A 14640-nucleotide genomic window follows, 5' to 3' on the forward strand; every position below is an offset into this window, starting at 1 on the left:
AAGGAGGAGGTGTGTGATTGATACAAAGAGGCTTCCAGGGCATCCTGGGAGCATAATTCAAACAAGTCTGATGATTCTTAACCCATGGGGGGCTTCTCCCTGGTCAACTTCACTAACACATAGCTTTGGGGGGTTGTTCAAACAAGATTCAGAGAAACTAATTTTTCTCATTTGATTTCCTTTTTGTATATTTATTTTTGGAATAGATTCATAGACCAACACTAGAAATAGCTCTGAAATAAATGTCATATTTTTCTCTCTTATATTTGGCACACTCTCCTCTGTTGGTTGGACCATGCTGTGTAGCAGTTAATATTGATTAGCCTACGTTTTCCTCAAATCAATTTTTCTCAGGCTATATAAAGTCTAAATGCTGGCAGTACTAGAACAGATGCATTCAACTTATAAACTGGTGGTAAGGAAAAAGGTATGGACAGAAGCACGCTGAAACGTATTGTCCAAGCAAGACATTGCCTGCTCTGCCAAATTCAAGTTGCCAGGTCCTGGGCAAGCTTCTTATCTCATCTGAGCTGCAGTTTCCTCACCAATAAAATTGATGCAGCCGCTGTGGAAAACAGTATGGTGGTTCCTTCAAAAACTAAAAATAAAACTACTGTATGATCCAGCAGTTCCATTCCTGGGTATATATCCGAAGAAAACAAAAACACTAATCAAAAAGATACATGCACCCCAGTGTTCATAGCAGCATAGCCAAGATATGGAAACGACCAAAGTGCTGTCAACAGATAAATAGATGAAGAAGATGTGGCGTGTGTGTGTGTGTGTGTATGTGTGTACACACACACATACACACACACACACACTTACAGTGGAATACTACTCAGCCATTAAAAAAATAAAATTTTGCCATTTTCAACAACATGGATGGACCTGGAAGGTGTTTATACTCAGTGAAATAAGTCAGACAGAGAAAGACAAATACTGTATGCTATCACTTATGTGTGTAATCTGAAAAATAAAACAAATGAATGAGTATAACAAAACAGATGCAGACTCACAGATATATAGAGAACACACTGGTAGTTACCAGTGGGGAGAGGGAAGCAGGGAGGGGCAGCGTAGGGTTGCAAACTACTACTATGTATAAAATAAATGAGCTACAAGGATATGTTGTACAGCACAGGCAATATAGCTGATATTTTATTAAAACTTTAAATGGAATATAAGCTATAAAAATATTGAATCACTATGTTGTATACCTGAAATTAATATAATATTATAAATCAACTATATACTTCAATAAAAATTACAGCTAAGAAAAAAATATGAGATAAAAATCTCCCATAGTTCCACTACCTAGAGATAACCATTTAACATTTTGGAATACTGTACTCAAGAATTAAAAAAATAAAATAAAACAGGGTTATATTATTAAAAAACAAGTAATAAATAATAAAATAAAATGGGGGTAACAATAGTGCCCACCACCTATTAGATGAAGTAACACATGTGAAACCCAAACTAGTGCTAACCCCAAGAAAGTACTCAGCAAATTCTAACATTTTTATGTTACTTGTGTTCATGAAAATCGAACGTATCAAAGTCAAAATAATAAATGTATGCATAATGAGGGAAGTTCCACTATTCTTTTCTTAAGAACTGAGATATCATAAAATCTTTCATTGCAAGTTACTTTTGAGTCTAAATCTCTGATCGTTTATTGCCAGCATTTTGATTTTCCCCTCACTATTGAATACAGGCCTGAGCCGTATCAAATTAAAGCTGAAACCCACTGCATTTGATGTGCCCAGTGATTTTCATTTTTGTTACAATTATATTTATTTTATGAAATATATCTTTCTTATCATAAGTAGTATACTTTTGTATTTAAAAAATTTTCCAACATCTTAACAAACAAATCAGGATAAAATGCTAAAATAAAATATTGAAATCATTACACTGACCCAACTTGCTATACAGATATGGACAGGAGTGCTCTGGAAATTGTGGAACCGTGTCCAGTAGACAGCACCACTGCCCTATAATTTTAGATGTTGTTTATTAGCTCATAAAAAAATTTCAAATCAGCATGGAAAGGACAGGTTCTGTGTACTCTTGAATAATGTAGAAAAGTGTGGGTTGTTTGAACCTTGAACGAGTGAACAAAATGTCCTTCCTGTACTTAAATTAGAAAAAATTACAGTTGACCAAAATTTCCCTGGCAAATCAGAGAGCCAAGCTCTTTATTAAGAAATATTCAGGAAGAAAACAAAAATATGTCCTTTCATAAAAATTACCTAGATTATGAGGTAAGAACAGTTTTCTTTAATATCTCTTTAACTTTTCCATTTCTTGAATATAAGAATGACTTCCCTTAAATTATTAGCCATTTAGATCTGAATTTTCAGGATAGATCTTGGTCATCATTTTAGACAATTAGTGGTGGAGAGTGGTTTCCTGCCCTGAATAGGGGTCTCGTGGTGTTTACTGAGTGATCTCCAGCATATGGAGAATTTGTTGGGATATTAATAACTATTGTTTGTCTTTGTGGTTCTTGGCACAGTGTGGGTGACCACAAGGCCAGAACACTCCGTGCAAGTAGGCAGATGTTAGGACCCTGTGGACCTCTGAATTTTATAGAGTGCCTGTTCTCAGAGACCTACAGACTGTGTAAGTCTGGAAAGTTCACAAACACCATGGACAGGTGTGTCCATACTTAACCCTCACACACGAGGATGAGGAAGTTAAGGTGAAAAAAGGTAAATGGCAGAGATGTGGTTTCATCCCAGGTTTTTCTTCCCAAATGCTGTTGGTTCTGCTAGAGCACAGCCAATAATGTAAAAATACAGTTTTTACATTATTTTCTTTTCCTGCAGTGTCACATGTCTAAGAATAATCCCATATTTCGATCTTCAGCTGAGTTTCCCAACCCTGGGTCTAGAAGCTCGTTTTGCTCCACTTGTAGAAGGAAGCCCTCATTGCCACCCTGATCAGTTCACATGGAGATAGCAAATGTCATCCTACTTGATTATTCGGAGCTTGCCTTGTGGTACTTTGGTCTTCTGGAGGGAAATCAGACCTCTGGTTGTTGGTGAAATCTGCTGAAGAATTAACCTGATGAAACATTATGTTTTAATCACAGAATCATGTCAACCCTGCCATGGACTTTACCCAGACACCTCCTGGGATGTTAGCTCTGGACAATATGCTCTACTTTGCCAAGCACCACCAGGATGCCTACATTCGGGTAAGCACGCAGCCCCTTTCAGCTATTGTAGGTTTCCTACTGAATTCAAATTTCACACTGATGGATATGGAGGGATTACTTTTAGATAAGTGGCCCCAGAGATTGGCTTTTGTCACTTAGTAAAGTAAAAATGAAAATTAAGGGGCTTCCCTGGTGGCGCAGTGGTTGGGAGTCCGCCTGCCGATGCAGGGGACGCGGGTTCGTGCCCCGGTCCGGGAGGATCCCACGTGCCGCGGAGCGGCTGGGCCCGTGAGCCGTGGCCGCTGGGCCTGCGCGTCCGGAGCCTGCGCTCCGCAATGGGAGAGGCCGCAGCAGTGAGAGGCCCGCGTACCACCAAAAAAAAAAAAAAAAAAAAAAAAAAAAAAAAAAAAAAATGAAAATTAGGGCTTCCCTGGTGGAGCAGTGGTTGAGAGTCCGAATGCCGATGCAGGGGACACGGGTTCGTGCCCCGGTCTGGGAAGATCCCACATGCCGCGGAGCGGCTGGGCCCGTGAGCAATGCCCCCTCTGAGCCTGCGCGTCCGGAGCCTGTGCTTGGCAACGGGAGAGGCCGCAACAGTGAGAGGCCCCCGTACCGCAAAAAAAAAAAAAAAAAAAAAAAGAAAAAGAAAATTAAATGAAATTAAAGAGCACCAAAATAGAGATTTTTAACTTTTAATTTTTTCACGTGACATTTAAAAATATATTAGATATTGGAAAAATATTTTATATAGTTCATTTGATTATGACAAAAACTCTTAGCCTTAAATAACAAAGAAGAGAAACAAACTATCTATCAAAAACCTGCATGATCCCAATGTTAGTGAAAACCACTTAGATTTACTTGGCTTCTTGAAAAGAGGCCCAGGATTCTGTCCAGCACTGCTCTGTTCAATCTAATGCTGGAGATACAATCAGATAGAGAAGTGTGGGAAGGACGGGGAGGGATGAGAAATGCCTTCTCTCATTTCATAACATATTAGTGAAACTCCAGCTACTAAGGCAATGCCTTTGTGGGTGAGGCTGAGGAAAATAGAAGGTGCCACCTGCCGATGCAGAGCAGGGGCGGAAAGGACAAAATGTGAATGAATTGGAGCATAGGGACAGTGATAGAGAAGGCCTGCGAGTCAATGCTGCTCCACTGGAGGCCCTGGATTTGTGCTGACCCCTGTCCCCTGTCCCCAGGGAGAGGAGCCCAGATTCAGTCGGGCGAGGGATACAGATCCACGATTGAGATGAAGGAGGATATGAATAAATGGGACAAGGGCATTGGCAAGTGGTTAAAATGATGACTAGATGTAAGCTTAGAAAATATTCGATGAATGAATATCCTAATTCAGGAAGAGTAAAGCTGAAATCAGAGTAAGGTATGAGCCTGTGCCTCTGATATTCTCTCTTGGCTCCCTCTTGGCACTGGCTTTCTGGAAACCAGGGTTCAAGACCTGGCACTGTCATTACCTGGTAATGCAAATGGGACCATTCCTTTTGACTGGGCTATAGTTTCTTCTCCAAACTAGGATGCATTAGTCCCTCAGGAGCATTTGGAAATGTGCGGGCATGTTTTTTCGGTAGTCACCATGCCCATTGGGGTGCTACTGGCCACTGCCCTCTAAAACATGGGACAGTCTGCACCATGAAAAATTGTCCTACCCAGTAATTGTCCTACCCTTTGAAAAAAAAGTCATGCCAGGTCTGAGTTCCCTGTAAGCACTATATTTTAACTTTATCTGGTTTTCTGTATATGCAGTTTGACTTTGACAAGCTTTGACTTATATTGAAACATTATTTGTACTTTAATTATATGAAGGATTTTATGCATTTCTCTGGTGTCATGTGCTTCTCAGGTATTTGATTAGAGATGCAATTTTCCATAAGAAAATTGTTTTTTCATAAAAGTTTAATTTGGTTTATATGTGTATATATTTATTGCACAGATTTTTTTTCTAGGAATGTAATCTGCTCTCACAGTAAGTAAATTAATATTTTTGAGATACCTTGTGGTATAGCCTCAGAGAGTTGAGTGTGAAAAGAAGAAACCTAGCAGAAATTGAATTTAGCATTACCTGATTAATGTTTGTGGATGAATGTTTCTAAAGTTAGAGAGTACTGATTCTGAATGTATTGTTAATTGCATAAGAAGTGTATGTCTCAAGAAGAGTAATTTAATATTTTAAGCCCATTTTCTTCAATGTGTTCTCTAAACTGTCATAAGTGAAATTAATACCATGGCAACATGACAGAACTTTATATCTGATGGGAACTTAAAAGAAAATCCTATTTGAAAAGAAAGGTGTGGACTTTTTTGTCCACATGCACTTTCTGGTTAGACTGAGAAAGGAATGTTTTCTCAAAAGTGTTCCTTTCCTAATGTGTTCTGTGTCCCATCTGACTTTGGGACCATTAAATGCTGCATGGAAAGCTAAAGCTATTTACATGAATGAATGGGGTTAGGGGATCATATATAAAGCTGAGGCATTCTGCAAGGAAGCTTTGTGGTGACTATGAAAACAGATGTCCCAGTGGTAGTGAGATAGTGATGGAGACAATGAAAATGGTCATCCCAGACAGCTAATTAAATTTTGATCTATAACCTTAGTGGTCTTTTCTGAAACATAAAGATGGGCTTTTGGTTTTTACACGGGCCTCTCACTGCTGTGGCCTCTCCCGTTGCGGAGCACAGGCTCCGGACGCGCAGGCTCAACGGCCCAGCCGCTCCGCGGCACGTGGGATCTTCCCGGACCGGGGCACGAACCCGCGTCCCCTGCATCGGCAGGTGGACTCTCAACCACTGCGACACCAGGGAACCCCGGCTCTTGGTTTTTTAATAAACTCACATTTTGATAAAATTTCCTTTTTTTGATGAGGTAAATTTCCTGTCTGAATGCAGTTATTCATTTATTATTTATATCTTTCATTCAATAAACACGTATTCTGTACCTAAATCTATAGTCTCACTTTTCACTTTGCCAGTCAGATTTATGGTCGAGATTTTCAAAAGGAATTGCAGCACGCGCACGCGCACACACACACACACACACACACACACACACACATATTCCCTCTTTGCCCTTGACACACCCACACCCTCCAGCTATCCTATTCCCTCAAACAATGTATATTTTTCCAAGTTGTCTTCTTATCCCGTGTTCTAGCTCACCTGCTGCTCCCTTTTCAACACTTTGCACCCATCACTTTCTAGAAGCTGTTCTCCTGCTACATGGGGAGCCCTCTCCTCTTCCTCATCTTCTTTGTCCTCCCATTGACACTGGACACTGTTTCCATTGGCCGGTTCTCCCTTTCTGCCTGCAGCCCTTGCTGGCCGTCTTGGTTCTCTCCTTGGCTGCTTCTCTTAGTCTCTCTGATGGGTTTCTCTCCCTATGCCTGCCCATCAAATGCACATAATCCTCACGACCCTGTCTGTGGGTCTTTTTTCTTTTTCAGGCACTCAAGCTGCACATGTTTACTGAGTAACTATCAAATGGCCTGCAGTGAGGGAGGGGATAGAGATTCCCCAAGGAGCAAGTCACTCATGAGTCCTTTCATTGAGGATTTTACTGTCTAGAGATGGAAGGAGGGGTAGTTGGAGGAAGAGTTAAATGCCAGCACTTTCCAAGCCACTTAGAATGGATTTTGATTGGGCAGGAGTGATATTGGGGGCACAGAGGAGAGTCATAAACACAGATGTGGGAGTCAGGACAGTAAAACTTCCTTCAAGAAGTGGCATCTACACTAAGGCCTGTTGGATAGTCCTAGTTATCAGGTGAGGGGAAGGAGGATGTGAGAGAGTACTCCAAGCAGAGGGAAACATGTGAACAGAGGCATAAAGGTGTGTGCTTTGTTCAAGGAACCACACAAATAGTACAGCATGGTTAAGACAGGGAGTGGCAAATATAATCATGGCTTGGGAGGCAAATGTGGGCTAGTTCATTAGGGACCCTCCACACCGTATTAAGGTGCTCGCTTGTGCCTTAACCCAAAGGCAGTGAAGAATTTCTGAACTATTTTAAGTAAAGATGATGAGAGTTAATTTTAGAAAAATTACTCTCCTGCCAGAAAACAAATGTGAGAAATCAAGACTAGCAGCAAAAATAAAATTGGGGAAATTATAGAGAAGTGATGGTAACCTGATGAGGGTAGTGGCTGTTACATTGGGGAGAAGCAGTTTGAATGTATTATTTTGGAGCTAAGGTAAACTAGACTCTCTCCAAGGAAAAGGGAGATACTGGCTTGAGTGGATGGATGGTGGTGTCATTGATGAGCTAGATCTGCAGGTCTGAGGGGTTGGTCATTTGGAGACATCCAGATACTATATGCATATGGGACAACTGTCCAGGTGGATGTTTCTAGTAGGCAGTGAGATATGGGCAGTGGTGGTCAATAAGAACGACAGGGTCTAGTTCTTGGGTAACAGAATATAGAACAGCAAGCAAAGGAAGAGAGTATAATTTTTTGTTGTTGTTGTTTTGTTTTGTTTTATCTTTTCCCCCTTGGGTTTTTAAAACTTTTCTTCTGAAGTTTTAGATGTGACCTATCCTCGGCACATCTATCAAGTCATAAAACCATTTTACTTGATATTTATTTGCATGTTTCTACACTATATTGAGCAGATAAACATTTCACTGTTTTATAAATTATCATACTGTTTAACCATATCATGATCACTTAGGACTTGCTTCCTTCCCCAGGGACCTAATTTTAAACAGTGGCACTGCTTCTTAGATAAGTATTCTGATGTTGAGCGCATATGGAAAAGAACAAACTTGACCCTTTTTGTATATTTTATTTGGTGTGGTGCTATGTTATAAATAAAATGGTTTTTTTTTTTTTTTTTTGGCTACACCATGCAGTTTATGGGATCTCAGTTCCCCAACCAGGGATTGAACCCAGACCACGGCAGTGAAAGCCCGGCATCCTAAGCACTAGGGACCAGGGAACTCCCAATGTTTCCTTAATGAGGTTGTTCCCGAACTAATTACACAATTTATAAGATCTCAAGGCTTCTAGTAACAAAATTAAAAGTAAATTCTGGAAACGGCTTGTTCTTTATGTGCCCTGAAGTTCTTTGCCTCAACATCCCTCATAATTTATGGTCCACATCTCATCCAGTTGGAAGATATTTGTACACTGGGTGACTGTGATAGAAGAGAATGAATTTCCTGAGAGGGGAAAATAGAAATGTCTTCAAAAGCAAGATGTATTTCAATGGTTTCATGCAGTTGTGAGCCAGGGCACATGTGTTTTTAGTTTCATACCAAATCAGAACAGAAATATTTATAATATGTCAAGTAAATGAGATTATGGGAAAAGATGGCTATTTGTACCTAAGAGTTGTTTTCTCAAGGTTCTTTTATGATAGCCATTTTTAAACAGATGAAAAAATTTAAGTATGTTTACACTATTTTAAAACCTTTCTTCCTCCTCATAATGCATACATAGTAAACAATACTTTTTACAAATAGTTGGGAGAAATAATGGTTTAGACCCTAACTTACTGCTGGGACATGAGAGGCCTTGTTCTTGAGGCAGTACAGACAAGAAAATGCTGTGAGATGATTTAGCATGAGAAAAGCTGCCATATTTTAAGTCTTTACTGTATTTTGAATATTTCACATACATTATTTGTAATCTTCTCTTTAGTGTTCCCAGAGGTGGGAAGATAAGGTAGCTTTGGTACCCCCCTTCTCTCTCTGTCCATTGAGGCCCACCTCAAGTTCAAAGTTATTCTAGGGAAACTCTTCAACTTTTCCTGTGTCAGAGGGCAGAAACATAGTTATAATAGCAAACATAGAGCTTGCTGTGAGATAACAAGTATGCTAAACACTTTCATTAATATCTCACAACACCACTGTGAGGTTGACACTGTTATTATTTCCATTTTGTGGATGAGGAAACTGACACACAGGAGGGATTACCCACAGCTAAGGAAGTGCTAGAGCTGAATTTAAGATAAAAGTCTGCTTCCAGTGTCCACACTCTGCATTTTAGGAGTTCATAGATTCATATAGGGGTTGCAGCCACAGTTCAAGTAAGTTCTAAGGATGTATTTTGCTCAACTGGCACAGTATTTTTAAAGGGAAGAGAATTTGAATTACCTGAACTCCCTTTCCAAATAACCATGAACCCCAGGACTCCCTATTATATTCTGTCTGGCTGCTTTATGAATTCTAGTTATCTGCCTGGTACTTGAGGGACTTGACTTAGTGGCCATGATATTGATGACCTTTGTGAAGTTCTGAATGCATTGTCAGCACACAGTAGGTGCTTAACTTCTTTTACTTGCCTTTGCCTTTTCCACATAAAGTTGTACTTGATTACTGTCCCTTCTCCTTGTGGTTTCATATTTCTGCACTTAATGTTTGTTGTCTTTTCATCCTTGTTGTCAACTCCCGGAGAGCAGGTGCTTCATGTAGTGTTGGGTATTTGTTCCCTTGCTGAGACTAAAGGACTTTAATTTCAACCTCCCAAGTGTAGAGGAAAAGATTAGGCATGCTTCTCAAATTCTCTGGTTGTAAATAGTAAAGATAAAAAGTCATCAGATACTATTATAAATACACAGGCCTAGTGTTCTTGGGGCTCTCAGGACAGTCAGCCCTCTGTGCTGTGTGTCAGACCACGCAATGGAGTTCTTGTTGCCCTTTAAGGGGAACAGAAACCAAGTATCCCTCATGTGCTAAAGGGGGTGCTGATGGAGGCAATGCTGAGCCTTTAAAATAAATTAAGGAACTTTTAACATTTCAAGGGGGAAATTGGCAGTTTCCCAAGCGACATAATTACAAGACAGTGTGTAATGTGTAATTAAACTTAACTATGAAGCAAATGATTGGAATAAAGCTTGGTGGCACATCATTTTTTTGTTCCCATAGTGCTGACACATCCTTCCCTCCCCTTGTCCCTGGAATGGCTTCAGCAGCAATTGCTCCTAATTTTTTTAAAATGAAATTATATGTTGCCAGTTAAACACACAGTTTCATGTAAAGGAACCTTTTTTTTTTGTTTGAGTGACATTTTCCTTCTAGGTGATCTGGAGCACAGAATCCATAGAATAACAAGGACCTCAAGGCAAAGCCTTGCTGGGACTTTAAAATGAATCTTTGTCTAATAATTCATTTAAATACTTTATTCTTTACTTTTAATGTTTTTTTTCTTTCTTTGACCAAGGTCCACAGCTTGGAGGCTTGTTTTTATGTTAGTTTTCTTTCATGTTTTAAAAATAGTGGCATTAATTTTGTTGATTGTGAATAACCAAGCTGTTATTGCCAAACAATCAGGACCCCTTGAGAGTGTGAATATATGTGATTAGATTTTTACTAATTGCGCTGGCAAGCAGAATTTCTGACTTTGAAAACCAGTGATTTGAATGGAACGCTTCAGGCCTCAGGATGAGATCATTTTTCAGCATGGGCTTCATTTTATCTCAGAAGAACCATCATCGGAGGGAGGGAAGGCAGGTTCCACATCCATTAATGACTGCTGGATATAACAGTGTTTATACTCTGAGTTCTCGCCACCTGAATTCGTTTGGTACTGGCTTCAGTGCCTGGAGTCTGAAGCAGGTCTAAAACATGGTAGTTACTTGTTTCATTCTCCTTTGCTACCAGCCCAAGCTGGGTATTAGGTTTAGAATTTTTTACTTAGCTATCTGAAGGGTTTTTTGTTTTGTTTCTGTTTTTTTAAACTTTAAAACACAGTGGGACTTTAAAACACATTGATGGATTGCTTGAGAAAAAGTGTAACCAACCAATAGAATGAACTATATGCAGTTGACACAGTGCAAACCTAGGCCCAGTGTGAATTACAAGGTTAGAAACTACAGACAGCCTTATGTGTGGATGACACTGTCCCTCGTTAGGGCACCAGCAAAACCCTTAGTCAACAGTGGCTATCCTGGGGTCCCTGTGTTAGACCCAGTAATATCTTCCCATTGTTTCTCCAAACTGATTCTTTCTCAGTCCACATTGTCTATTTTTTTGGCGTCACTAAATTAGTTAAACAAATAAACATTTATTGAGTACCTTCTCTGTGACAAGCTGCCTCCTTTCTGCTGTCATTGACCAAGCTTCCCCCTTTAATTGTGCATTTTCTACCTTCATTGTGGAGGGCTCAGTAGCTGCTGTGCTGCTGGTTTACTGTGGCTTCTCCCCTTTCTGCTGCAACTGCTGTGCCATGTTGTAGAGCAGAAGTTCCAAGAGCTGCCCTTCACATCTGCCTGTCCCTTTAAGAGGGGAAAGATTTCTGGGAATCCCCTCTCTTCTGTGTGTCTCGAACTGGAAGGCGTTATAGACCTCACTGGCTTTTTAATTATTTCTAAATAATGGACATCATTTTTTAGAGCAGTTTTAGGTTTACAGAAAAATTCAGCAGAAAGTACAGAGGGTTCCCACATATCCCCTTTCGTCCCTCTCCCGCACACAGTTTCCCACATTATTAGCATCTTGCATTAATGTGGTACTTTGTTTGATTTAATGAAACCAATAACCTACAGTCTTGCTATAATTGCCTGTTAGTTAGAGGAGGTTTTTTTGTTGTTGTTCCTTTGAAATTTTCTAGATAAACAATCATGTCATCTGTGTACCAGTAATTTTATTTCTTCCTTCCCAATTGCTATACTTTTTATATCCTTTTCTTATCTTATTGCATTAGCTAGAACTTCCAATAAGAAGTTGAATAGTAGTAGTAAGAAGGACTATCCAGATATTAGGGGGAAAGAGTCAGGTTTTTCACCATTAAGTATGATGTTAGCTGTAGAGTTTATAGATGTTCTTTATCAAGTTGATGAACCTCAGTGTTAGTTTGCTAGGACTGTCAACAAAGCACTATAGACTGGATGGCTCAGAGAATAGAATATATCCTTTAACAGTTCTGGAGGCTAGAAGTTTGAGATCAAGGTGCCTGCAGGGTTGGCTCCTCCTGAGGCCTCTCTCCTTGGTTTGCAGGCAGCTGCCTACTTGCTGTGTCCTCACGTGGTCATCTTGCTGTGCACTCACATCCCTGGTGTCTCTTTCTCTTCTTATAGGGACATCAGTCATATTGAATTAGGGCTTCATGCTGATGGCCTCATTTTAAATTACTTGCCTCTTTAAAAGCTCTGTCTCCCAATACGGTCACATCATGGGAGACTGAGGGTTGGATCTTCAACATACAGATTTTGGGGGGGACACAGATCAGTTCATAGCATTCTATCTACCTTGAACATCCCAGGTGATTTCAACCTCTGGGCCTGGTACAGGCATACCTCATTTTATTGCTCTTCACAGATATTGTGTTTTATTACCAGTTGAAGGTTTGTGGCAACCCTGTATTGAGCAAGTCTGTTGAACAGCATCTGTTTACTCTGTGTTTCTTTGTCACATTTTGGTAATTCTTGCAATATTTCAAGGTTTTTAATTATTATTATATTTGTCATGATCATCTGTGATCAGTGATCTTTGATGTTACTATTATAATTGTTTTGGGGCACCACGAACTGCACCGGTATAAGATGGTGAACTTGATAAACAAGTATATTCTGACTGCTCCACCGACTGACCATTCCCCCATCTCTTTTCCTCTTCTTGGGCCTCCCTATTCCGTGAGACACAACAATATTGAAATTAGGCCAGTTAATAACCCTACAATGCCCTCTAAGTGTTTAAGTGGAAGGAAGAGTGTCATGTCTCTCACGTTAAATCAAAAGGTGGAGATGACTAAGCTTGGTGAGAAAGCCATGTGGAAAGTCAAGATAGGCTGAAAGCTAGGCCTCTTGTACCAAACAGCAAGTTGTAAATGCAAAGGAAAACTTCTTGAAGGAAATAAAACTACAACTCCAGTGGACACACATATGATAAGAAAGTGAAACAGCCTTACTGCTGATATGAATAAAGTTTTAGTGGTCTGGATAGAAGATTAAACCAGTGACAACATTCTATTAAGCCAAAGCTTAATCCATAGTAAGGCCCTAACTTGCTTCAGTTCTGTGAAGGCTGAGAGGGTGCAGAAGCTGCAGAAGGAAAGTTTGAAGCTAGCAGAGTTTGCTTCATGAGGTTTAAGGCAAGAAGCCATCTCCATAACATCAGCGTGCAAGGTAAAGCAGCAAGTGCTGATGTAGAAGCTGCAGCAAGTTATCCAGAAGATTTAGCTAAGATAATGAATGAAGGTGACTCTACCAAACGAAAGATTTTCAGCGTAGACAAAATAGCCTTCTATTGGAAGAAGATATCATCTAGGACTTTCATAGTTAGAGAAGTCAATGCCTGGTTTCAAACTTCAAAGGACAGGCTGTCTCTCTTGTTAGGGACTAATGCAGCTGGTGATTTTAAGTTGAAGCCAATGCTTATTTACCATTGTGAAAATCCTAGGGCCCTTAAGAATTATGCTAAGTTGACTCTGCCTGTGTTCTATAAATGGAAGAAAAAACCGGGATGGCAGCATATCTGTTTACAACATGGTCTCCTGAATATTTTAAGCTCACTGTTGACACCTACTGCTCAGAAAAAAACGTTCATTTCAAAATATTTCTGCTTATCGACACTGCACCTGGTCACCCAAGAATTCTGATGGAGATTAATGGTTTTTTTTCATGCGTGCTAACACAACATCCATTCTGCAGCCCATGGATTAAGGGGTAATTTCCATTTTCAGTCCTGTTGTTCAAGAAATACATTTTTGTGAGGCTATAGCTGCCATAGATAGGGATTCCTCTGATGGATCTGGGCAAAGAAAACTGAAAAGTTTCTGGAAAGTATTTGTCATTCTAGATACCATTAAGAACATTGTGATTCATGGGAAGAGGTCAAAATGTCAACATTAACAGGAGTTTGGAAGAAGCTGATTCCAGCCTTCATGCATGACTTTGAGGGGTTCAAGACTTCAGTGGAGGAAGTAACTGCAGATGTGGTGGAATCAACAGGAGAACTAGAATTAGACATGGAGCCTGAAGATATGACTGAATTGCTGCAATCTCATGATAAAACTTTAGCAGATGAGGAGTTACTTCTTATGGATGAGTAAAGAAAGTAGTTTCTTGAGGTGGAATCTATTCCTGAGGAAGATGCTGTGAAGATTATTGAAAAGGCAATATAGGATTTAGAATATTACATAAACTTAATTGATAAAGCAGTGGCAGGGTTTGATAGAACTGACTCCAATTTTGAAAGAAGTTCTACTGTGAGTGAAATGCTATCAGACAGCATTGCATGGTACAGAGAAATCATTCATGAAAGGAAGAATCAATCCATGGGCCCAATTTCACTGTTGTCTTATTTTAAGAAATTATCACAGTCACCTCAACCTTCACAACACCACCCTGATCAGTCAGCAGCCATCAACATCGAGGCAAGACCCTCCACCAACAAAAAGATTAGGCTCAGATGCTGGTGAAGCCTCAGATGCTGGTCAGCATTTTTTAGCAGTAGAGTGTTTTTTAATTAAAGATGACATTGTTTTGCACACTTAATAGATTGCAGTATAGTATAAACA

At 39.9% G+C, this 14640-nt stretch overlaps 1 protein-coding gene across 9 annotated transcripts in view; it reads left to right on the forward strand.

Moving 5' to 3' along the window:
- The window catches only part of ELMO1 (engulfment and cell motility 1), an 803227-nt gene that overhangs the window by 483689 nt on the left and 304898 nt on the right, over positions 1-14640 (forward strand). For all 9 annotated transcript variants that reach the window (XM_067042328.1, XM_067042327.1, XM_067042330.1 and 6 more), the window contains one exon: positions 3104-3208. In XM_067042328.1, coding sequence (XP_066898429.1) covers positions 3104-3208 — 105 coding nt within the window. The remainder of the gene's footprint in view (positions 1-3103; positions 3209-14640) is intronic.

The sequence above is a fragment of the Kogia breviceps genome, chromosome 9 (genome assembly GCF_026419965.1).
Source record: "Kogia breviceps isolate mKogBre1 chromosome 9, mKogBre1 haplotype 1, whole genome shotgun sequence".
In the NCBI taxonomy this organism is placed as follows: Eukaryota; Metazoa; Chordata; class Mammalia; order Artiodactyla; family Physeteridae; genus Kogia; species Kogia breviceps.